This window comes from Gavia stellata, chromosome 16, assembly GCF_030936135.1.
Source record: "Gavia stellata isolate bGavSte3 chromosome 16, bGavSte3.hap2, whole genome shotgun sequence".
NCBI classification, from domain to species: Eukaryota; Metazoa; Chordata; class Aves; order Gaviiformes; family Gaviidae; genus Gavia; species Gavia stellata.
In genome coordinates, this window is record NC_082609.1 from 2,703,993 (window position 1) to 2,728,448 (window position 24,456).

Consider the following 24,456-nt stretch of genomic DNA (forward strand, 5'->3'; position numbering starts at 1 on the left):
TGTACTATGCTAAATTAGGTATGACACTGCTTCTCTTCTGCAGAACGATAAGTACTGTTTTCTATGTAATTTAAAGATGTAAATACCAGTCTCTGAAATCCTTTTTCACCAAAAATGCAGGGAAGTTGTGTTCATGATCTCTTGGACGTACCATCTTTCTTTTCACAACAGCATTGTGCTTGTCTTCCGTAATTTTTTATTGTAGAGCTTTTCAGTGTATTGAGCACATTTTGTTTGAGCAGCTTATTACAAACTCTGTACTTATAATAAACTCTGCTGAAGACAGGTGCAGTTGATAAAAATGGTTCCCTAAATAGAACGAGGTTCAACTCTATCTCACTTTATGCACATACACATGAAAAACGTTCATAATCTGGAACTTGTATCCATGTCCAATTGGTTGGAAATCATGGCAGTAAAATTCTTAGCCAGCTGTTTTATGTGTTCTAGCTTTGAGCTGAAGGAAACCCAACAGACTATCAAAACGCTGTATTTTTTTGCGTAGGAAATTGTCTGGGGTCTTTTGCTGTGGTTACTGCTTCTCTTCTTACCTTTTTCCATGCCGTTCATTTTGGCAACTACTGTTTTTTAAGGAAAGGAAAGTAAAAGAAAATTGTCTCAGCAAATAAAAAAGGAAACTGTTTATTTTTAAAGGAGAAGCTGCTATAGATTAACCTTTTTTTAGAACATGGATGGATAAAATAGTTGTCAGACTGACTTCATCATGAATGGTAGTAACTCTGTAGCATGTACAAAAGCGACCTGGAGATTTAACTAGAAGTTCTTAAAAGAAAGCTTTTTAATATCACAGCGTACTTCCTAGAACTTTAGGGACATCATTAGGATGCTTTAAAAAGATAAGTTTTGTAAACAGCATGAGGAAGAGTTAACTGAAGATGGACTTGTGCGCCAGTAAGTACCGGGTGATGTAGCCAGTTAGGTACAAAAATGTTTGGGTTTTTATTTTTCATTTGTTTCCACAAATAAAAGAAAAAGGAATATGATTTCAAGTGTAAATGTCTTCTGCTTCTGTTTGTTAACAGATGCAGTAATTTGTCATACGGTATTCTGCCATGTCTTTGTGTTCTTCCTTGCTTATAGATTGAAGCCTGTAGGAGAAGAATCACAAGTACCTTTAGAGATACATAACTTTTTTTTTTTTTTTACAGGTTACCAGAGTGGTGTTACTGTGGGTGAACAATCATTTTAATGACTTTGAAGGAGATCCTGCTATGACTCGATTTCTGGAAGAATTTGAAAAGAACTTAGAAGATACGGTAGGAGCAAAAAAGAATGACTGCCATAATTTCTAACGTTACACACTTTCATTTTCCAGTATGTTACCAGTGAGTAACACATTGTAGTCTATAAGTCTTAACAGTCAATACATGGCTTTTCGAATGGACATAATTGTTCTTAAATATATATTTAGATATAAAGCCCATATAAAATAGTACATATGGTGCTCATTTATGTGGTTTTGCATTGCTGCAAAAGAGGACAAGGTTTATGTAGTAAGACTTGGATACATGGCATCATAAGTCCTTTTTCTGGCACTTGGCGGGGGGGGGGGGTGTGGGGTGTGTTCCCCAATTGTTTTTCCATTTCTAGTGAAAGAAACATTGCGCTCCATTTTGTGTCTTCTGTGTTACAGAAAATGAAAGGACATCTCAGACTGCTGAATATTGCCTGTGCTGCCAAAGCAAAATGGAGACAAATTACCCTGCAAAAACCTTCTAGAGATTCGCCACTGTTTTTCAGCCTCCTTGGAGGAAGCGACAAGGGGTTTGGTATTTTTGTAGAGACTGTGGAAATGGGCAGTAAGGCAGCAGAAGCTGGACTCAAGCGTGGTGATCAGGTAAAAAGAATAAAGTTCATTTAAAAGATCCATCTCTTATTAAAAAAAAAGTCTGATTCAACCAACTGTAGTGTTCCCAACAGAAAGAATACGCTGTTTACCAAAAGCAAACAACTGGCTAGTATTCTGTTGTGAATGCCACAGTTCAGTTTCAGTTTATAGGTGTTAAAGGGGTTTCTATTAAATAGTTTTGAAAACTATTTAAAATATTTAAATATTTCAAAAATGGAATGGGAAAAGAAACCGAATTATGGTTATTTTGGGAACCTTTCTGATCGGAGATATGGTTAAGTTGAAGCCATCAGATTGTTTTGTTGGACTGGTTCCCACCTAGTGTAAATACTCCCAGTTCACTGAGGCTGGTGGAGCAGTGATGGTTCACACCAGGTGAAGATCCGGCCTGTGATGTACTATCAGTTCTAGGGTTCGTGATCCACCATTTTTGATTCGGGTGCAGTTCCTAATTGCAAGAATGTCATGTTATCACAGAAAATAAATTTGTTTAAAGCATTTGTCAGGCAGAAATGGAGGTCTTGGCTTACTTACAGGATATAATTCATTGACATGATGAAAACAGTTATTTTACAAGGAATGTTTTCATTCTACAACTGCTGTGGAGATGATATGGTAACTTCTGGAAAGTTCTTACTGTGCCTGTATATCACCTTCGTATTTGTAACTCTGTCATAAACAGTTCTTCTCCTAATAGTCCACTTTTGATTTCTTCTTAAAGATAATGGAAGTAAATGGACAGAATTTTGAGAACATTACCTTTGTAAAAGCTCTGGAAATCTTAAGGAACAACACTCATCTCTCCATTACTGTAAAAACAAACATTTTTGGTGAGTAGACTTTATATACGATGTATTTTTGTGTATGTGAAGAAAAACTCCAGTCTTTCTGGCTTTAGAAGTGCAATAAGGTTCCACCTTTTTTTTTTTTCCAACTTGTTCGAGGAGTGAAAAGTCATGCAGAAGTCCCCTCGTTGTGCCTCCATTTGCTCGGATAAGTTCTTGTGTGCCAAGGGCTGCATGTTGAGTGGCACAAAGCCAGCATAGCCAGCTCTTTACTCCCTGAGAAATCCTCAAATGACTGTTTAAGAGGCTTTAGTGTCCTTTCATGCGATATGGCTGAAACAGAGCCAAGGGATCTGGGCCAAAATATTTTTGCCAAGAAACAGCAAAAATGTAAAACTGGGCTTTCGTAAAACTTTTTATAATGGCTGTAAGAACGATAGGATAAATTGCCTTTATATCTAAAATTGAAAAGGGGATATAAAAAGCAGTATGACATATAAATGTTGGCTTTTAATTGTCAATATGAATATAAACACATAAATACCTCTTTAAAATCTCAGTCTAACCATCTGTTCTTTTTCCATAATCCTGTTCAGGCAACAGAATAACCATAGCTACAGAAAGAACGAGACTGTGCACAGGATAGCTCCTTCCTCTGTAGTCATGTCTGAGACCTGATGGTTTCCTTTCCTTCTTTTCTTCTTCCAGTTAGCTGCCCTGGTACCCTATTGATTTTCTTTTCAATTATTGTTTTCTTTTCATCACTGTGCAGGTAAAAAATTCCAAGATCCTAGCAGTTCCTTATTAGCATAATAGGAAAACTATGATATAGTTGCCATGACAGAAACATGGTGGGATGACTCACACAACTGGAGTGCTGCAATGGATGGCTATAAACCCTTCAGAAGGGACAGGCAAGGAAGGAGGGGCAGTGGGGTAGCCCCGTGTGTTAGGGAGGGTTTTGATTGTCTAGAGCTTAATGATGGTGACGATAGGGTTGAGTGTTTATGGGTGAGAATCAGGGAGAAGGCCAACAAGGCAGATACTGTGGTGGGAGTCTGTTATAGACCACCCAACCAGGATGAAGAAGCAGATGAAATACTCTATAAGCAGCTGGGAAAAGTCTCAAAATTGCTAGCCCTTCTTCTCATGAGGGACTTCAGCTTACCAGACGTCTGCTGGGAATACAATATGGCAGAGAGGAAAACAGTCTAGGAGGTTTGTGGAGTGTGTGGAAGATAACTTCCTGATGCAGCTGGTGAGGGAGCCAACGAGGGAGGGCTCCCCGCTGGACCTGTTGTTCGTGAACAGAGAAGGACTGGTGGGGGATGCGATGGTGGGAGGTCGTCTTGGGCATAGTGATCACAAAGAGTTTCCGATTCTTGGAGAGGTGAGGAGGGGGGTCAGCAGAACTGCTCCCTTGGCCTTCTGGAGGGCAGGCTTTGGCCTGTGTGGGAGCCTGGTTGACAGAGTCCCTTGGGAGGCAGTCCTGAAGGGCAAAGGAGCCCAGGAAGGCGGGACACCCTTCAAGAAGGAAATCTTAAAGGCGCAGGAGCAGGCCGTCCCCATGTGCCAAAAGATGAGCTGGCAGGGAAGAAGACTGTCCTGGATGAACAGAGAGCTTTGGCTGGAACTCAAGAAAAAGAGCAGAGTTTATGACGTTTGGAGGAAGGTGCAGGCCACTCAGGACTACAAAGATGTCGTGAGGTTTCGCAGGGAGAAAATTAGAAGGGCCAAAGCCCAACTAGAACTTAACCTGGCGACAGCTGTGAAAGACAGTAAAAACTGTCACAACAACCCCCTGCAACGCTCCAGACTTGGGGACGAGTGGCTGGAAAGCTGCCCGGTGGAAAAGGACCTGGGGGTGCTGGTCGACAGCAGCTGAATACGAGCCAGCAGTGTGCCCAGGTGGCCAAGAAGGCCAACGCCATCCTGGCCTGTATCAGAAATGGTGTGGCCAGCGGGAGCAGGGAGGGGATCGTGCCCCTGTACTGGGCGCTGGTGAGGCCGCACCTCGAATGCTGTGTTCAGTTTTGGGCCCCTCACTCCAAGAAGGACATTGAGGTGCTGGAGCGTGTCCAGAGAAGGGCGACGGAGCTGGTGAGGGGTCTGGAACACAAGTCTGATGGGGAGCAGCTGAGGGAGCTGGGGTTGTTCTGTCTGGAGAAGAGGAGGTGAGGGGAGACCTCATCGCTCTCTACAACTGCCTGAAAGGGGGTTGTGGGGAGGTGGGTGTTGGTCTCTTCTCCCAAGTGACAAGTGACAGGACAAGAGGAAACGGCCTCAAGTTGTGCCAGGGGAGGTTCAGGCTGGATATGAGGAAAAATTTCTTCATCACTGAAAGGGTTGTCAGACACTGGCAGAGGCTGCCCAGGGAGGTGGTGGAGTCACCATCCCTGGAGGTATTTAAAAGCCGTGTGGATGAGGTGCTGAGGGACATGGTTTAGTGGTGGACTTGGCAGTGTCGGGTTAACGGTTGGACTTGTTGATCTTAAAGGTCTTTTCCAACCTTAACGATTCTCTGATTCTGTCATTCCAAAAAAGCATAAAAACCACCATGGTAACCAGTGGTCCAGACTAATGTGAAATGACGTAAAATAAAGTATAACTGTAACTGAGGCAGTGATAGATTGTTCATTTGCATTAGAAATGTAAGCAACATACATTTATGAGTGGCTTCTAACCTCTTCTTGCTAGCCAATATAATTTCAGGGTGATGTCCTTGATACATTTTAATGAATTCATGTCTTAAGTATCGCTGTTGCAAAAATGCTTTATTATCCTGCCTTTTTGATTGAGTGGCTGATGCTGAGAATGAGCACTTCTTATATTTGAATCTATACTGTAAAGGCTTGTAGCCTTAAATTTTGTTACCTAATGGAAATGTGCAATTTGGTTGGGACTTTTTGTACAGAAGGTCCTGGTTGTCTTACTTGTAGGGACAATCTGAGAAATTCGCTCTGTACAGTTCTGCATTCTCCCACTATCACCATGTTTTCGACAGAAAATACTGAATTTCTGACTTGAGGGATTAAAAAAGATTTTTAAAAGAATAATTTGTATTGATAAACCAATTTGAACAATTCGTTTTCACCTTTTATATGTGGGAAGAAACACAAAGAACTTTAACACTATCTTTTCCGTGGAATTTTATCTTTGGGAATGTCAGTGTTGGTAATATGGGCTTAGTTTGATAAATGCAATAGGAAATTTGATGCAGCTTCTGTTCAGTAGTATTACTAAAAGGAAACAAAGGCAGTTTTGGAAAACATCAGTCTGCCTTGCAGTTATTCTTGAGGAAGCAGCTGCACTCCATTACCTAAAAGATGAAGACAAAAAAGTCAATAAATACATAGAGCAGATTGCTGTGAACGCAACGTTTCCTTATTATCTATCTGGTAACGGTAGATTAGGTCTATTAAATTTGCTGTGGTATGTGCTAATTTCAAAAATAGTTAGGAGAACTCTGCTATGCAGAATGTTTGATTGTTTTTATTGAATGTTTAGGGATTACTCTTTCTGCCAAGGTAATCAAAAGCAAAAGTTAAATGGGAAAAGACCCACCCCCTTAGGATGAAAATTAAAATGCAGTGTGTTGCCTGGTTTGTAACTCCTTGGTTCACTTTTTCTGCAAGAATGTGGAAAGCAAAAGGTTTGAGAGGAAAGAACAATTTACAGTGAATTCTTAAGTGTGCAAAGCTAAATCACAATTACTGTATCTTCTGTTACAGTGTTTAAGGAGCTGCTCTGCAGGATAGGACAAGAGAAGAATGGAATTCCACATATTCCAAAAATTGCAGAAAAGAAAAACAACCGTTATTCCATCCCAGATATGCCTGGAGATGTGGAACAGATGTTTCCCCGTGAAAAAGGAAACAAGAAAATGAAAGCAAACACCGTATCTGGTGGGAGAAACAGAATCAGGAAGATTTTAGACAAGACCCGATTCAGCATCTTGCCTCCAAAACTGTTCAGGTTTGTCAGACTCTTCTGGTCAAAAAGTAATTGGTCCTTATTAAGTTGTGATATTTTAGTTGCTTAGTATCTTCAGCCATTATGTCCATATTATGTACATTTTAAAAAAAATGCGGCACAGCAAATCTGACCCATAAATGCAGAACAAGACCAAAATATCTTTTCTCTCCCAGTGAACACTGTCAAATATGCTTTTCCTCTGTCCTTGTTTTGAAAGCCTGTCTACAACGTGTAATTAAAACATCTGAGTGCCGTTATTTTTCTTACTTTCATTCATTCCAAGATGAGTATAAGGAGCTTAGGAGCTTAATGCACATAACTGAAACAAAATTGTTTTGCAGTGATGGTAGCGTGAGCCAGTCGCAGGACGACAGCATAGTTGGGACTCGGCAGTGCAGACACAGCCTGGCCATCATGCCTATTCCGGGAACGCTCTCATCCAGTAGCCCCGACCTGTTGCAGCCCACAACTAGCATTCTGGATTTCTCTAACCCTTCAGGTAAACCAGCAGCATTTGCTTGATTTACAGGATGATTACAAGGCAGCTGGTTCAGGTTCAGGGGGAAAATTACCTCTTTTACCAGCATCCCACACGCCGAGTGCAGTTACCTGTTTATCTTGTGGCCCGAACAGGTCCAAACTGGAGATTCACGGAAAATCCAGACTGCCTGAACCTCTCTTGCCTGCTTTTTTGTAATGTGACACTTAGCTTGTTTTCACAAAGAAATGTATTTTGCCACCTCTGAGAGTCTTTGATTTACTGGAGTTTACCAGAGCTCTGGTGGAAGCAGATTGTCCTTGTCTGCACCTTTCTATCGTCTTTTCACAGTACCAGTACTCCTGGTGATTTGACTTGTCCGTCCACTATCTTTGAAAATGTATTTCAAGCGGTCTTGTGGATAGAATAGGACTGCCATGGTACCAACATAGTGATATTAATGTGTAATGTTTTACAAACACTACCTATATTCAACTGTATGTCTGAAAAACTGGAGTGTTTTGGGATGTGTAGTCTATGTTTTCATTGCTTCTACTGTAGGAATACAGTTTATTGGGTGGCTGGAGGAGGCATTTGTTGTTATATGCAGCTGCCTGTAAACATGTCAAGTCAGAATCTTGTTTCCCTATTTTAAGTGTAAGTTCTGTGCGTAATTACGTATTCTGTAAAGTGCTTTGTGGCTGTGACTTACGTTTATGTAAACTTGCAGATTTCCCCTTCAAAAGGGATGTACACAGATACATCCTATCAAGTGCATAAATATCCATAGCAAATGAGTTCCCTTTTTCCTGCAAATCCAGGTTCTTGCTGTCTGCGTGAGAGCTACGCACATGTTCTCTAAGAATCTTCATTTAAGACTGTACAAGTTACTGCATAATATGAAATGTGGATAACTAGTCCTTCTTACCTTACTTTAAGTTTACTATAACAAATACGCTGTCATTTTTGAATGGCAGAGAAAACCAAAGTAGTTCTGGCAGTGTACTACGTACACTTGATAAGTTTTGTAAACATCTAAATCTTGATTTGGTGTTGACACAGTTTTTTTTCTTTTTTCCTGCCTGCAGCTGTTGGGTTTTACTGTAAGTATCCTGATGTATAGCGTCCTGTAGACCTTAATATTGCATGGCTTGCCTGTTAAACTTAACGCTTCCATTCCATTGACATAGTTAATTACTGTTAGGGCATTAGATAGTCCTCTGCCCTGTAATCTTCCCTTAAAGAAAACAAATCCATAGGTTTTCTTTAGTGGCACGGTGCTGTACTGAGGCTGAGACCTGCATTTTATTCCCATTTCTGCCACCGACACACTGAATGACCTTTGGCCGGTTACTTCGCTTCTCTGGGACCTTGCTTTAAAGGAATGAAGTTGCTTACATCCCTTTTATAGAAACTGAAGTTTTAGATGGTAACGTAGTTTGAGGTTTAGTTTGTTCTTCTGTTGGACTCTGTATAACTAAAATTATGTGCATGCAAACTTGAGACATGTTTCCTATTGTCAACACAAGCTGAATAATGCGTAAGAAAATAATTGTTATTAACATTTGCCTGCTTAAAAGCAAAGACCATGAAGACAGACATGTGCTTGTAATATAAGTTTCCCTCACCTGTCACAAATTACACTAAGTTTTGGTTGCATGATGATTCTTTTATTTTTTTTTTTCCTCCCAAATTATATTTCAGTTTTTGGCTTTATACTTTGAGTGTGTTCTCATTTTTAGGTACATTGATACCAAGGTATATGATGTTTGCCTCTTCTGTTGCTGACCGCAGGCATTTCCCAAATTATTCAATGTGTCATTTTCACCACTTTACTCTGAAATAAGTACATAATATTTATTTTCCCTTGTATTGTCCTCATTCATGTATGCATGGAGCTTTTCAAATTCAAATGGTCCCCAACTAATAGCGAGACTATTCTGGTAACGTGATAGTCATAATAATGAAGTTTTCAATCAGATTTTTTTTTTAACACTCTGTTTCCTCCCATCTTCCAGTTTATTTACAGCTGATGTTGAGGCTTTCTTTTTTTCCACTGGGCGGAAACTTTTAATGCTGGTTCATAAATGACCTGCTTACTTTTGGCCCTGAAATTCTTGCTACTTGCCCCCATAACACCATTAAGTCCTGATGCAAGAAAAAGTAACCCCGAGGTCACTGCCCTGTTAAGAGATCTTCATTTCTTCCCTAAGCAGTGTTTTGACAGAGAAAAATGAATGCGTAGGCGATGGGATATAAGCAGCATGTCAAACTCGGTGCTCCAAGAGCTGCTGCTGTGTGGCCGGGCAGGGTGATTCGCCCGGCAGAAGTGCCGATTCCCCCCTGCCCGAGGGACGCCCGGTCGTTACCTCCCCGCTGCCCTGCCTGGGGATGGGGGGCTCCCCTCAGGCGGCCGGTCACCTCCCTCAATCCACGGATTTGGCACGTACCGCTGGGGTTATTGAAGGCTGGTCGGATAACAGTGACAGGGAGTCTCCGATGCGGGAGTTAATGGCACATCTGCCTCCGATGCGGTTTTTGAACGGCTGCAGGCTCTGAAGACGTGGCTGAGGGCTCAGCAAGAGCCTCCCACCTTCTCAGGTCTACAGAAAACTTGTGAAGTTTTAGTCTTCAGAGTTTAGGGAGGGGAAAAATTGTGCTTCCCTGAGTTTTAAATTAGTGTGCCCTCTGACTCTTGACCTTTTTTTTCCCAATCAGTTTTATTTTGAAAATCAAGCCTTCTGCAATAACTAATGGAGCGAATTATTTCCAATCATCAAGCTGTAGATTAAACGCGTGTTTCTTTAGCTATTTATTTCCTGCTGTAGGCTGCCTCAGATAACACTGTTCTCTAATGCATTTATAATACATAAAATGTGCTATAAATAAGTACACTAGCCAAAGAATTAACGGCTGGCAGCAGCTTAGTTCCTTCAGGGTGAGAGAGGGGGTGTAAAAGTTTACAGCTAGTTATGGGAGCAACCAAATCTCCTTTCCTCTTCCCGTCCTCCCGCCTGCCCGCAGCCCAACTGTGCGTGCCCGATGGTTCCCCTCCCCGGGAGGGGTGCCCTGGCACGCGTGTTGGTCCTGGCTCTCACAGAGACAAAAGAGCCAAAGAAGGAATGATGCTGCCAAAGTTTTTGAGACGTGCTGAGGAGGACAGTGTACAGCTTAGTAATATATCTAGATGTCTTGTACTTTGATTGTGGTCATGGGATGATAAAGTAATTGAGTTGTGGAAATGCAGAGAAGAGAAAAATCCTTTTGTGCTCTCAAAGTTGAAGGAAACAACTGAATATTTTAATGAATATTTATCAAGTCCAGCATGGCTTTTTTTCTTGCTAGCTGCCTTTTGTTTTCGGGCTATCAAATGAGACAGTAAATGACCTCATGTCTTTTCAAGGGACAAGTAACTTCATACATTAAAGGTGTTACTCTGTTATTTTAGATATTCCGGATCAAGTAATAAGAGTTTTCAAAGCAGATCAACAGAGTTGTTACATTATCATCAGCAAAGACACTACAGCAAAAGAGGTGGTGAGTCACGCCGTCCACGAATTCAACTTGACAGGAGCCCCGGAGACCTACTCCCTCTGCGAAGTGTCCGTCAGCCCCGAGGGAGTCATCAAACAACGGAGACTCCCCGATCAGTTCTCAAAATTGGCCGACAGGATTCAACTCAATGGACGGTAAATGGGCCCTTGTTGTGATTCTGGTTTGGATTTAATGCCTTTTAGGATTGAAACATCTGAAAGAAACGTTGGGGAGGGATGCTTTAATTAAAATAGACAGGTGTCTATTAGGAGAACAAGTAAGTAAACATCATTAACTTACTCTTCCCTTTCCTCTTTTCTTCCTTGTTTCACCTTCCTCTTCTGCGCCCAAAAAACCCCTCCCCAAATCTACAGCAAGCCTGCTTGATGACAACTGAATTTAGCAGGTCAGGATAACGTATATAGTGGCTTATACTTAAAAAGAAAAAAGTCGTATTTGTTCTGACACTTTCCACATGTACTTGAGGATTAAAGCATACAATTAATTTCTTTCTCAGTGATGCCATGTTGCAATGAACTGATACTAACCTGAGATAAATTCTTCCATTTTTATGTAAACTGTTAATGTTTCCGAAATGTTAAGTGCTTCAATTTTATCTGATGACCTGATCCATACCAGAAGAAAGTTTATTAAGTAAAAAAGTTCTTTAGTCATCTTTGCTAGGCAACAGGGGGAATTTATGAGGAATAAACTTTTGTATATCTGAAAGTGATCTGCTTGGGACCGTGGAAATGAATTTTCCAGATACATTTTCATTTCCTGAATACTGTGTGCTTCATGTAAATATTAATATGCTACACTAAATTTATGTAAGAAACCACACTGCATTTGTGTAAGGAATGGAGAAATACTTCAGCAACAGATTTCTCAGGGCTGATGTGTATTTAAAATGTTCTTTCACTGCTGAATTTACAAATGGAAAAGTAACTGACCTTTTTCTGAAGGTGAAAGCTACAGCGCTACGGCATATTACGGAGTACAGTATAGAAAATATTAGCTAAGAGGTAGATTAAAACAGCTTTTGAAGTGTTTTTTTGCTTCAGAAATGATGGTATTTTATACTACCTAAAGTACAAGGTTATGCTGTCCCTTCTTGCCTCTGTCTTTGCCTCTTACACTGGGTTGTCAACAGTAACGTGGAAGTACTCTCACGTAAGCACCCCTACGGTGTCAGTAACGTCCACGTTGATTGATATAGTTCAGTGTCTTTTGTGTTCACAAACCCTCTGAAGAGCATCTCTAATGCTTTTTTGTAACTCAATTATTCTTTAGGTATTATCTAAAAAACAATATGGAGACAGAGACCTTGTGCTCAGATGAGGATGCTCAAGAGCTGCTGAGAGAAAGCCAAATTTCCCTCCTACAGCTGAGCACCATTGAGGTCGCCACTCAGCTTTCCATGAGAGACTTTGAATTATTTCGCAATATTGAGCCCACAGAGTACATTGATGACCTTTATAAGCTGGACTCCAAAACAGGGAATGCTCACCTGAAGCAGTTTGAGGATGTCATAAATCAAGAGACGTTCTGGGTTGCCATGGAAATTTTAGCAGAACCCAACCAACTCAAAAGAATGAAGATTATTAAGCATTTCATTAAAATTGCCCTCCACTGTCGAGAATGCAAGAACTTCAATTCCATGTTCGCGGTTATAAGGTAAAACACTTCCCATTCGTCAGACATGATTTGTGCTGTCAAAGGCAATTCTGTTAATCTAAACGGAAAGGAAAGAAATAGGTATATCCTGAACAGATTACCGATGGTGCCGGGTGGTTTTCAGGGCATTACCAAGCTTTTCAAAAGCCAGACTGTACAAAGAGATGTATTGTCGCTGCAGTCTTTTCATTCCTCAGTCTCGGAAGTTGAGACTTATTGCGGTGGTTGATGTGACTGTCTCTTCTTTACCTGTTACCTAGCAGGGAAGGAGAAGACTTGGACAAAAGCACTGTTTGATTGATGAACTGCAGAAGCCTGCCTCAACATTGCTGTCACTTTCTGTGATTCTGGCACCCAATTTCCCTTCTTTTTTTTTTTTTTTTAGTCGTTACTTTTTCAGTGCGCACTGAGTCATATCTGCAATGATGAGATTAGTTTATTTCTTCCTTTCATTGTAAGGACTTCCTCAAATCAGTCTTGTTTTAGTTTAATTTTCCTTTTCATTCTTTCCTGTCATCTGCTTGCTTCTCTTTTTTTTTCCCCTCTTCATTTGCACATTTAGACTTCCTCTTCTGATTTATACTAGATGCTGCTACTTTAACAGCACGAGTTCAGCATTTTCTTTATTTGCAATTAATCTTATACCCAGGTTTTACTTCTTAAAAAAAAAAAAAAAAAAAGGCGCTGTAATTCATCAGACACAGATCTGGATTCATGCTGCATCCCAGCACCAGCATGATCTTTGAAAATACAATTTTAAAATAATTTCTTCCATGTCTAGCCAGTTTATCAATTGGGGCTGTGGCTACTCATTGCATGGTGAAGACACATGTGGATACTGAATCCAATTCCTATATTCTGCTTCCTAATTTCTCATGGTTTATTGTAGGTGGAGAAAGAACTCTTCCTACTTCTCAGTTCAGTCTAATCAGGCCATGACTGAAGTGGTCTTTGGTCAAAAAAACCAAATAAATTATCTTTTGTTTTATCCTTATTTCCAGAGAAATATGTTTTTGTAAGCATATGGCACAGGGGTTCTCTTTCTTGCCTTGCCTTGCATATCAATACGATGCCATATGTTTCATGAAGAGGGAAGAGAACCATCCTAACGTAGCATGGAAAAGAGGAGCTGTGTGGTGGCATATGTTTGATTTTTCACGTGCGAGAAGGCTTTGTTTGTGGTTTGATAATAGCATGGAGAGAAATCTATATAAAAAAGTAAAACAAATACAAAATAAGTTTTTGAAACTTTGAAAATGAGAAAAAATCTTCTTAGAATAGCAAATTCAGTACTTGTATGATTCTGGATTTATGAACGAATGCTGGAGAATATCAGTTTCCAGTTCTGCAGCTACAAGGACTTTGCAGTCGTTGCAAAATTTCTTGAGCAAAGTTGGTGGCACATTATGATAGGGAGGATGGATATTTTTCATTAATGAGGGCACAATAAGAAGCTTTAGCGTATCTGCTGCTTCTAATTCTCAGTCTGTTGGTGCTCGTTTACCAACGCTCCAAACATACTCCTCTTAAGTCTTGCCACTTTTTTGCTTGGGATAAGCTGTGCGCTGTTCTCCCTCGCTCCTGCGGCCGTGTGTTCACCTCAGTAATTTTTCACCCTCTTTGTCCTTATTGCAGTATACGTTTTTTACAGGAGAGAAGTGGTTCTTAAATTAAATGGGCATCAGTGCTGTGTTACAGGGAGATTGTTTTGGCAGGCTAACTTGAAACTTGTACCTTGTGAATCGGAAGCAGTTGTGCTTTTTACAGTTCTCTTTTTCACATGCTCGCAAGAGTGAACAGCAGAGGTTTATTGTGATGAATTTGCAGCCTGGCATTCACCCAGCTTTACAGTTAACCTTGTGAAAGCTATTTTTAATCCTTAAACCAAAAAACCCAACCCTTTACTTCCTTATGAGAGGTAATGATTCCGCTGACAGCTAATAGTGAAATGTTTCTGCCTTACAGTGGGTTAAATCTAGCACCAGTGGCACGTCTCAGAGGCACTTGGGAAAAGTTACCGAGCAAGTATGAAAAGCACCTCAGAGACCTTCAAGATCTTTTTGATCCATCTCGAAACATGGCAAAGTACCGCAACATCCTTAGCAGCCAGAGCATGCAGCCTCCAATTATTCCGCTTTTTCCTGTTGTCAAGAAGGATATCACGTTTCTGCATGAAGGTAATGTCAAACATAGAGAAATAATAAACTAAGCGTTGGATATGCTTTAGCCCTTGCTTCAGTGCTCCGTGATTCAACGGATGTCTAAAAGAAGCTGCCACCAGTAGGAAGCTTTTGATGTGATCTTTGTAGGAGTAAAAGAAAATACTACTCTGCATAATGGAAGAGACTGATCCTAGACAAAAATTAAACATTCAGTGCCTATTTTTAATATTTTAAAAGCAATGCTTAATCTTCATCAGCTGCCATAAGGTTTAGGGTGGAAGAGTAGGTGAGTGTGCTAGCTGGTAGTTACGCTACTTCAGATACATTTCTCTTACAAAAAGTTGTTGCTGCGCTGTTTCTGGGTTTTCATTCCATGTTGTGGCTTTCAGGCAGCTACGATGATATAACACCTCCTACTCTTGCTTTCAGCATTTTCAAGGGGTTTTGTTTAAACATTCCCATTTTTTTTTCTTTCACACAAAGTTCTGTTCACAATTGGTTAAGGTGTTAAGCCTTTCCAAACGTGCCCAGTTCTTGGTTGTGATGTTTCAGAACTATTTGAACTAATTTCAGAATGTGAGCGCTGTTGATGTCGGTTCTACACTTACATTATTTTAACACATGCTAATGAATTTGGGCACAGTTCAGTTACTGCTTTTTCCTCCTACTAATACTTGTTACTTTAGAAGTAGATTAACGAGAGCAATGCTAGGTAGCCTGAGTGGGCCTGATGGTCACTTGTGTTTTGCCAGAGTTGCCCGTTTCCTCGCTATTTTGATTGAAGCAGTTTGTTGATGGAGGGGTAGGGAGGGAGGGCAGGTAATGTGGGGGACTTAGAAACACATTGTCCGTTAAAAAAGTATGTCTTATTCTCTTTTTTTCATATGTGTGTGTGTTTCAATTATGCAGGAAATGATTCTAAAGTGGATGGCCTGGTAAATTTTGAGAAACTCAGAATGATTGCCAAAGAAATTCGCCAAGTTGTCCGAATGACCTCGGCAAACATGGATCCAGCTGTCATGTTCAGACAAAGGTGTGCAATTTAGAAAGACAGTAGGATTGAAGGTGTCTCAGAGCGGGTAGGGGTCTGGGTTTGTGTGTGCATCAGTTTGTTAGTATTTCATTGTGTAACTTACCATTGACATTTACCATCAGAACCGCAATCTTTATCAAATTATGGCAATACAGTTGATGCTTCCAAGACCTGCTTTTAATGACTACTAAGCCAATTTGTTGTCTTTAAAAAGCCAAGAAGAATAGGTTCTCATTTTAATTATTCCTATTTTTGCTAAATAAAATGTTAAGTGTCAGTAGAGTTGTGGGAGAGGTATACTATTAGGGGGGTATAATATTATTTATATGTAATAGAGAGAGAGAGAGAGAGATAAAAAGCACCTAAATCACCCATATATAAATCTGAAATGTTGCTTCAAAACAAAACCCCACTGATAACATATTAAAACCAAACAAAGTATTTTTTATTTGTTCTAAGCACAGCTTGCTCCACCTACATAATGTTTGATATGTTCAGGCTGTAAGCAGGTGGAGGGTGTTTTCTTGTTTTATTTTTTCTTTGGGTTTTGTTTTTTCTCTGATGCATAATATCATCAGGCTCTGTGTTAACAAACTGCAGAATAAAAGCACTGCCACTTCTAATCTGGTGCTGATTAGCTCCAGATTATATTTAGTGGAACTAAATGATTTCCTGCATCTGTTTGCTTCCCACTGACTGAGCTAAAAGCATCAGCGACTCCACTGTGGCCGTGCAGGGTCCTGATGCCTGTAGATCCCTGCCAAGAAGGGTTTTGTTGTCCTTCCCTTGCACTGTTAGTTTGCCCCTCGAACTAATGGGCCAGACAAAAACCCCTCAGGCTGCAGTTCAGGTGGGGAGTTGGTGACAAGATGATGTCTTGTGCTGAATCACTACACGGCTTCTACGTCAAAAAAATGAGAGAATAGTCTTTTAAGTGGTCTGTTACATGTGTATCCCCGGCAGCGTCTGGCCAGCAGCGGCGAGCTCTCCGAGCACCGTGGAGCGAGCAGAGCACAGAGGAAGCTAAATGGACAGTTGCTTGGGTGAAGTGTGCTTTGTCTGAGCCCTGACTGAATTCCAGTTGATAGGTCAGCTGTGCAGTTGTAACTGTCTTCCATTTATGAATTCCGTTACATCCGTGCAGTGGATGGAAATAGCATATGCAAGGATACGTAGGGTATATAAGAGCATAGAGACTTGCTTCCCTGCAGTCTTCCAGTGGTCAGGATTCACAGGCGATCGTGAATCCTGTCTGGTTTTTCTTTTCAAGGCTGACTATCAGGAAACATAAGTATTTTGTTTAAAATTGGTCCAACTGAGTTTTGAGACAAAAATAACAGATCCCTTGTTAACATTGTTTAAAGATGGATTCGTTTCAAAGCTGAGACTCACCTTCAGACTATTGGATTTGAATTAGCAGATCTTCCTTTTCAACATAAAGTTACAAAGCCACTTACTGATAAGTTACGATTGCTTTTCAGAAACTTTGGCATTCACAGATGAAATCAGTCTATAAATAAATTTCCCTGACGCCCCGTGCGCTTTCTAAGACCTAATGAAGTCTAATCATTAAATGAATTTACTATTAAACAGTTACCTTTAGTATGGTTTTCAGAATTACAGAACACATTTTAATGACCATAATTTAAATTATGCACACTGACATAAAATGCTTAGGCATCTAATATTAGAGATAGTGCCAAAGATTAAAAGAAAATAATCCCATGTTTTCACATCATTTATATTCATTTTCATTGCCTCTGGTGTTTGATCTATCAGTTTGTGTTATGAAGCACCAATAAATGCTTTTGAAGATGAAAAATGAACAAGAAAAGATGTTTGTTAGCTGAAACATGAGACTTGCTAGCAAGTTCATTACTGATTAATATAGAGCATCTAGTTTTTTCACCGTGTATTTGGCAACTAGCTTGTTTTCCAGCAAGCAATCAAGAGAAAACAACATCATAAACTTGAATACTGATGATGATTTCTCATATGCTTACTGCAGCCCTAATGCAAAGAGTAAATTAATTTAATCACACTTTCTGCAATATGAATAAGTTAAACAGTTTTCACTCGCTCAATCAGAATTGAATTTGACTTATGAGAAATACTTAACAAGAAAATTTAATGTGAGTTTGGTTTTTAAATGCGTAGGTTAAGCTTAAAAAAAACCAAAAAACTGATAGATGTTCTTCCATATTAAAGTATTTGAGCAAGTCCTGCCCTTGCATTCCATTAAAACATTGTGTTATTGTTTGAGAAGAATTTTGCTGTATAGAAGTTTTTTCTTTTCTGTTCTTTCCTGTCTACATCTTTCTTCCTGACTCTCAATTGTTTTATTTTTTTCCTGTGCTTTTCTGTTCAAATACATGCTTCAATGTATATGGCTCTTGCTTACAGGAAGAAGAGGTGGAGAAGTTTGGGGTAAGTGTAGAGATGAATGCAACTAAGATAAATAAAGATTACGCAACTCTTAACATACTGCATCCTCCTCGTTAGTGCATGCATCTCAGGTACAGCATGCATTTTATTAACCCTGCAATACATATTTTTTGGAAAACAGTATAAGGGGTTACAGTCAATGTTATACTGCAGCTATAAAAATTCTGAGTTGCTTTTGTGTACTAGATAAGTTATTTGAGTTTTGGCTTTATGCATAAAAAACCCCTGCTGTGCAGTTATATTGGAAGGCAAACTATGTTGGGAAGTAAATACCTTGCTTTTTAACATGTAACAGAAAAGTTTAAGCCATTCTGCATTTTAAGCCATAAGGACACTTTGAATTGTGATAATGATTTAGTAATTTCCCTCCTGAAGTTTGAGTTCAAGCTTCAAAGTATTTATTTTTAGTATATCTTTAAAATGTATCTCACATTTCAGACACCAAGATCCTCACTGATTTCACTGGGCATCTTGATTGTGCAAGGACTGAATAATGAAATGACTACAACTGAGAGTACTAGGATTGGCTAGTGACATTCCTGACTGACACACGGCAGTGACTTTTACGATGACGACGTAGCCGTATTTTATGTGTTCTTACGTGTATTTTTGCCCATAAACTGTTATCTGTGTCCCTGAGCCTATCTGGTTTAAAGCCAGCTATGCGTTAGTACGTCGACATCTTGCATAGCGGGTGGAGGCAGAAATGCCCATGGTGCTTTGCCCTCCCTACAATTGCTTTGCAAGTCACAGAGGAAGCCTGGTGTGGCAAGGCGATTTGTGAGCAAAGAGTATCCAGGCACTTCCGCGCAGAGAACGGATTTACCTCTGCCGACAGCGATGGGGACAGCGCCAGGACTTGTGCTAGACAGACTGGGGAGAGCAGGTTTGGGTAGTGGTGCCTGCTGCGGAACCAGCGATGTGTGGATGCCCTCGGTGCAGGAGCAGCGTGAGGTGGTCAATAATCAACCCCTCGCAGTGCGGCTCAGGGGGAGAAATACCTAGGGCCCAACTGGAGCCACCGTAATTTCTAATCCTTAGGATTACTGTGAACACAAGTGAATAAGGAAGAATTATTTTTAAAAGAAATTGAATTAAATTGCCTTAAAAAGTCAAGTCCAAACAGTGTGTACATAAGCGATAACATATTTATATCATTAAACATAAACATAATGTAGTTTCTTCTTTCATTATATAATAGATACTAGCTTTGTTCTTATGGGTAGGAGATAGGAGTGCTCCCTCGGTTTGAATAGGTGTGAACAGTCCATCATGCCTTTTGCTGCTCTTTGCCTATAATGGCATTGCTTTTTTTATTTAATTAAGCTATAAATTTCTGCCGGTTTTTCAGCTTGTATTTTCTCTTAGATTGATTTATTTAACATCTTTGAAAATATTGCAGTCAGCTGCTTCCCACCATTTCTTCTTTTTTAAGCTCAGTGTGCTCGATTCCTTAGACTCCCCCAAACAATATATTTCATTCTGACTCTCTTACCCGTTATGGCTCTTCTGTGCTGGAGGTTGTTTATTCTGCCGCGTGTGATTCTGTAAACGCACACAAGATCTTGATAAACATCTTTACACATAATTTAGCCTTTTAAAATAAAGTTATTCCTCTGAATGTTTAAAAAAAAACAACCACAGACAAACAACTTTAAACAACTTTATTGACGCTTTCCAGTAGAATTTAGGTGTAACACATACCGTGATCTCCATTTATTAAAAAATGGGTGAGGACTGGTGTGGCCATAGGACTTCCGACAGCTGAAACAGAGGTGATGTGTATATTTGAACTATGCCAGGATCAGTTGTTTGGTCACTGATTCAGTGTGACTGGGAGTGACTGTCAGGGAGAGTAACTGATGTACGTGAACTGTTTGGGGATTATTTATTTTTGCTTCAGTTCCTGATAGAATTGGCAGCTCAAAATTAGGAGCGTTGAGGAGCGTTATCTCTCATAGATGCGAGCTCGGGCATATGTCTATTGCCACTGCCTTCCTGACCTTTGTTGGGATTTATTTTTTTTAATGAGCTGCTTTTCTATGAATGTTTTTACTTAATTGGAGAAAGAAGTTAAGTGTGTAATATAATGTACTTTGCATATTTAACCTAATTTCCCCCCTTACTTAAACATTGTCAGAAGCTCAGTTTTCTAAGAGGATTACACTAGTCACTCACTTCTGTGCTCAGCTGAATTGCAAGAAGTTTCTGTTGTAAGCCTGATGCAAACAGTGGGTCCAAATGCCTTAAAGTTATCAAGTTTGTCCGCTCTTACAGCCCGCAGTTGAAATAGCGTGGGTTTTGCGGGACAAGACTGCGATTCGTTAGCGGAGCTAAATGGGTACTTTACGCAACATTGCGCCTCATTTTTGCTGGTTCCACACTTTCATTCGCAGTCCTTTCCTAGACTCAAATTGCCGCTCTCAATTTACCAGAATATTTTAAGACAAGTGTTGGTTTAATGCTGTTCATCTTTTTAACTCATTTGCATCAGCATGCACTAGCCCTAACTGAAGATTATTGGTATTAATCTGCTTTGGCGTGTGCTACTGTAGCTCCTCGTCGCTGTTGCGAACTAAAGATTTACTGCTCTGCTCTTTTCTTTTATAGATCTCTGAGCCAGGGCAGCACAAACTCGAACATGCTGGATGTACAGGGAGGCGCTCACAAAAAACGTGCCCGACGCAGCTCACTTCTGAATGCCAAGAAGCTGTACGAGGATGCCCAGATGGCGAGGAAGGTGAAGCAGTACTTGTCCAACCTGACTGTAGAGACAGACGAAGAAAAGATCCAGATATTGTCACTTCAGTGTGAGCCTGCTTATAGCACTCGTAAGTACAGTGATCTAGAACGGTGGCATGATCTATAAAACTTAGAAAAATCTTGTTCCTTCCCTAGAAGTTCTCATTTAAAATCTTTCTCTTCTCCCTTCAAGAAAAAATATTCCAGGAAGTGCTTGTTTGTCAATTCATGTACTAACAGTTTCAGCAAGCCAGCATTTATCTTCTGATCTTGGTTGAGCTCGGAAAACTTCAGTGGTGTTTTCTATTTTGACCTGTAGTTCTTAAACTGTGTGCCTTTTCATCAGTCTGGAAGGAAATTCAATAGTCCATTAGCTCTATTCTTGCCCTGCTGTCCTTGTACAGAATTAGGAAGGACAAAAGTAACGTTTACCATATGAACAGCAAGAAAATGGAGAGACAAAATCAATATAGAAACTGGAATGGATTACAGCTTGGAAAGAACAAAGATTGTTGAGAAGGAGAAGTTAGGTCAATATTGACTGATGGGATTGGCATGGCTTGACAGTCAAAAATTGAGGGCTACAGCAGGACAGTTTTCATAATTTGAACTCCTGTGCAACTGTCTAAACAAACTGTTATCGGACCTGCTGTCTTACACAGTTCAGTAAATTCTTATTTAAAAATGGGAAATGCTAATTGCAGTTTATTTTGATCCTTAGAAATTTTCACTTGCTTGAAAGGTAGGTTTGTTTCAAAATGGAAGAGTAGCAACCTTGCTAATCAAAATAATGTTTCATGCTTGTCTGTTGTCCAAATGCAGCATTTTAAGACTTATTTTGTCCTCAAATACTGTTCTGTCTCTGATGAGGTAAGTTAAAAAACGTGACTAGGAGATGGCATCTTGAAGATAAAAATTTTAAGCCCTTTCCATTATTCAGTATTAAGAATGCAAATCCTTGTTATTTCGTAAGGTGCCTTCCTGTGCAAATTTTTTTAACACTTCCTTTTAAATAGCACCGATGTAGGAATACTCGAAATAGTCATACTTGACTCCCTTTTTAAAAATGTTAAATTCTGTGTATTCACACTGGCCTTGTGCCTGAGGTCACCAGGAATCACGGGTAGCGTTGAATAGAAATATGCACGGCATCGTACATCACTAGTAGGGGTGTTCCGCTTGTGCTGTGTTCACCCAGATATGTAATAGCACAGAATAAAATAAAGCATGTCAGGATGAACTCTTGGTAGATGATCTACATGCAAACATAACGGGTGGCCATAGTATGCCCAGGAGACAAACATAAATGTTCATGAGGTTGTTTTTCAGTTGTTTTAAATAAAATCTTGTTTGTAGAGTGCTAGCCATAGATATTTGGAAGTAAGAATAGAGAATATATACCGACTGTTTTACTCCATGTAGTTCAGCAAATCAAGTCCTTTTTTTCTTCAAAAAAGGAAAATGAAGGTTAAGTGCATATAAAAATGAATATATAGTAGAGTGGCATATTATTAAAGTACCTGTTTTTAAAAACTGGGAGAAAAATAACCTGAAACCAAAACCCACAGGTAATTGATCTGGTTGAGATTATACTCATAGTTTTCAGAGCTAGCAGAAAGGATGGGGGAGCGATGCGGAGCACGAGGGAACTGCGAGCCCCCGTGGTTTTTGTTCGGGTGGAGTGGGAGCACTGAACCGCTCCCGGGGGAGTTCCTCTGCATAAGGTGCATTTACCCACATTTAAATTTTGACCAAGTAGCTTTGAATCAGGGAGCCTGGTACGTGGTTTTGCGGATTGTTTTGGGGCAGATAGGTTTCTTTGCACATACCCAGAAAAGTAGGAGGTGCAGCTCCCCAGTCCCTTATGTCGGTAGTAAGATTCTCCTGGCCTTGCTTGCGGAAGGAATGAGCGGCAGTAACGCTGCCGTCTCGGCTTTTCCAAGGGAATCTAAGGAGAAGTCAGATGGCCTTAACTTCAGAGTTTATTAATTGCTGTGTGATTGAAGTAGACACTGAATCAGTGCCCTCTGTTGTAAATCAATTGTGCCACCTAGTGAAAGGTTTGATGCCGATTACAACACAACCATGCCTTCTCCCTCGGTGGCGTTATGTCATTTTGAAGGAGATGCTGTTATGCTTTTGCACCTTATGTACAAACATCTAAAATACGGACTTCAATTGTGGTAGAAATAAATCGTATTTTTTGTCTTTTTGATAAAGTACCTCTACGGCACTTAAAAGAGTTGAGTTTTTTTAATGCCGTTTCATGTAACAGCCTCTTCAGTGTAACAAGATCGGTGTGTTTGGAGTAGAAATGGTTTCAGATACGTTTTATCTGCCTCGTACCATGGTTGCTTTGTCTGGATGCTTATACTTAGAATGACTGTAATAATCCTGCAATTCAAAGCGCAAGATATTTATATGCAATTTTTCCATAACAGTGACAAAGAATTTAAGTGAGAGAAGAGGAGCGAAATCCTCAGAAATGTCTCCGGTACCCATGAGATCAATTGGCCAAACCACTAAAGCCCATCAGCATCAACAAAACAGGATGAGTCAAGTTCTTCAGGTTCCAACTGTGAATTTATACCCCGGTAGGAAAAAGGGTCTGACAAAGGATCATGTCACGTTCAGTGAGTATCTTCAGTTCACCTGTCTGGAGAGTTTTATAGATTGAGTAAATAAGACGGAGGAGCTGTTTGTAGCTAGGTGGATTATTTGAGATACCGTTGCGCTTCATTTACTTCATTCACTTTAAAATAGCTGAAGCACATTACTGTGTTTTAAGAGAGCGTACCATTTACTTCGTCATTTGCACAGTCTTTAATAACTCTTCTTAAAACAACTAATGGTAAGGTGCTGTCTCCAAATATGCTCTTGCTTCGTCACTTTTTTCTCTGAACTGGAGAACATGTTCTAGCTGAAGTGATCTTAATCTCTCAAACAGGTCAGATGTACCGTGTTAAGTCTTTTACTGTGTATTTCTGCATTCTAAAGGGATCTTGCACAAACGGAGTAGAACAATGTTGCTTGTTTCTTTTCAGGACAAAATTGAAGTATAATACATTTAGGTGAAATCATTGAAACAAATCACATTTAATATTTTAACCTCTGGAACACCATTATAACAACATAATTGTCAAACGGAGCAACATATGTTATTAGTTGCTCCTAGTGAGCATCAATTTTTTTCTGTCTCTAAATTTGCTAGTTACAAAGCAGTATTATGTTTTAAAATGCTTTTGACCTATTTGCCTAACTGTTGTATCATTTGAAAGCTACAATTGTGGGTTATTAGATAAAGTTAGTTGCAGTCAGTAAATGATACTAAATGATTCTATGATACATTGAGCATCAATATGCATTAAAATAACTTCAGAAACCAGTATATTGCAGCATGTAAAATAGTGTTTCCAGTTAGTATTTATTTCAAGTTTCCTCTTAAAAGCCTGTGCAACTTGATACGTTCCAGAAGCTTTTGCTGAGAGGTGTTTCTTCATTCCCGTGTTTTAAGTGTTCAGTGTTGATCTAACAAGCTATTGAGAACTTAAATTAACTCCTCAGCACTGTGTCCTCTGCAAGGTGGTCTAACTGTGAACAAGAAATACCAAATCATCAGTTTGCGAAGTACAGTGGTACACTGGTTTTGCTAAACTTGCTGAGCCGTAGACAGTGCCGCTGAGCGCTGATTTGAGAACTCCTGATTGTGAGATCTTGAACTGACTTGTTGGCTGTGACGCAAATTGTTTTTAAGA

The 24,456-nt window shown here is 39.9% G+C and overlaps 1 protein-coding gene across 1 annotated transcript in view; it reads left to right on the forward strand.

Annotated features, from left to right (window-relative positions):
• Positions 1–10,801, forward strand: part of RAPGEF6 (Rap guanine nucleotide exchange factor 6) — a 106,306-nt gene extending 95,505 nt beyond the window's left edge. Inside the window, exons 13-18 of the mRNA XM_059825276.1 lie at positions 1,170–1,277; positions 1,655–1,858; positions 2,592–2,700; positions 6,387–6,630; positions 6,972–7,129; positions 10,557–10,801. Of these exons, the coding sequence (XP_059681259.1) occupies positions 1,170–1,277; positions 1,655–1,858; positions 2,592–2,700; positions 6,387–6,630; positions 6,972–7,129; positions 10,557–10,801 (1,068 nt within the window). The remainder of the gene's footprint in view (positions 1–1,169; positions 1,278–1,654; positions 1,859–2,591; positions 2,701–6,386; positions 6,631–6,971; positions 7,130–10,556) is intronic.
• Positions 10,802–24,456: the final 13,655 nt, after the last annotated feature.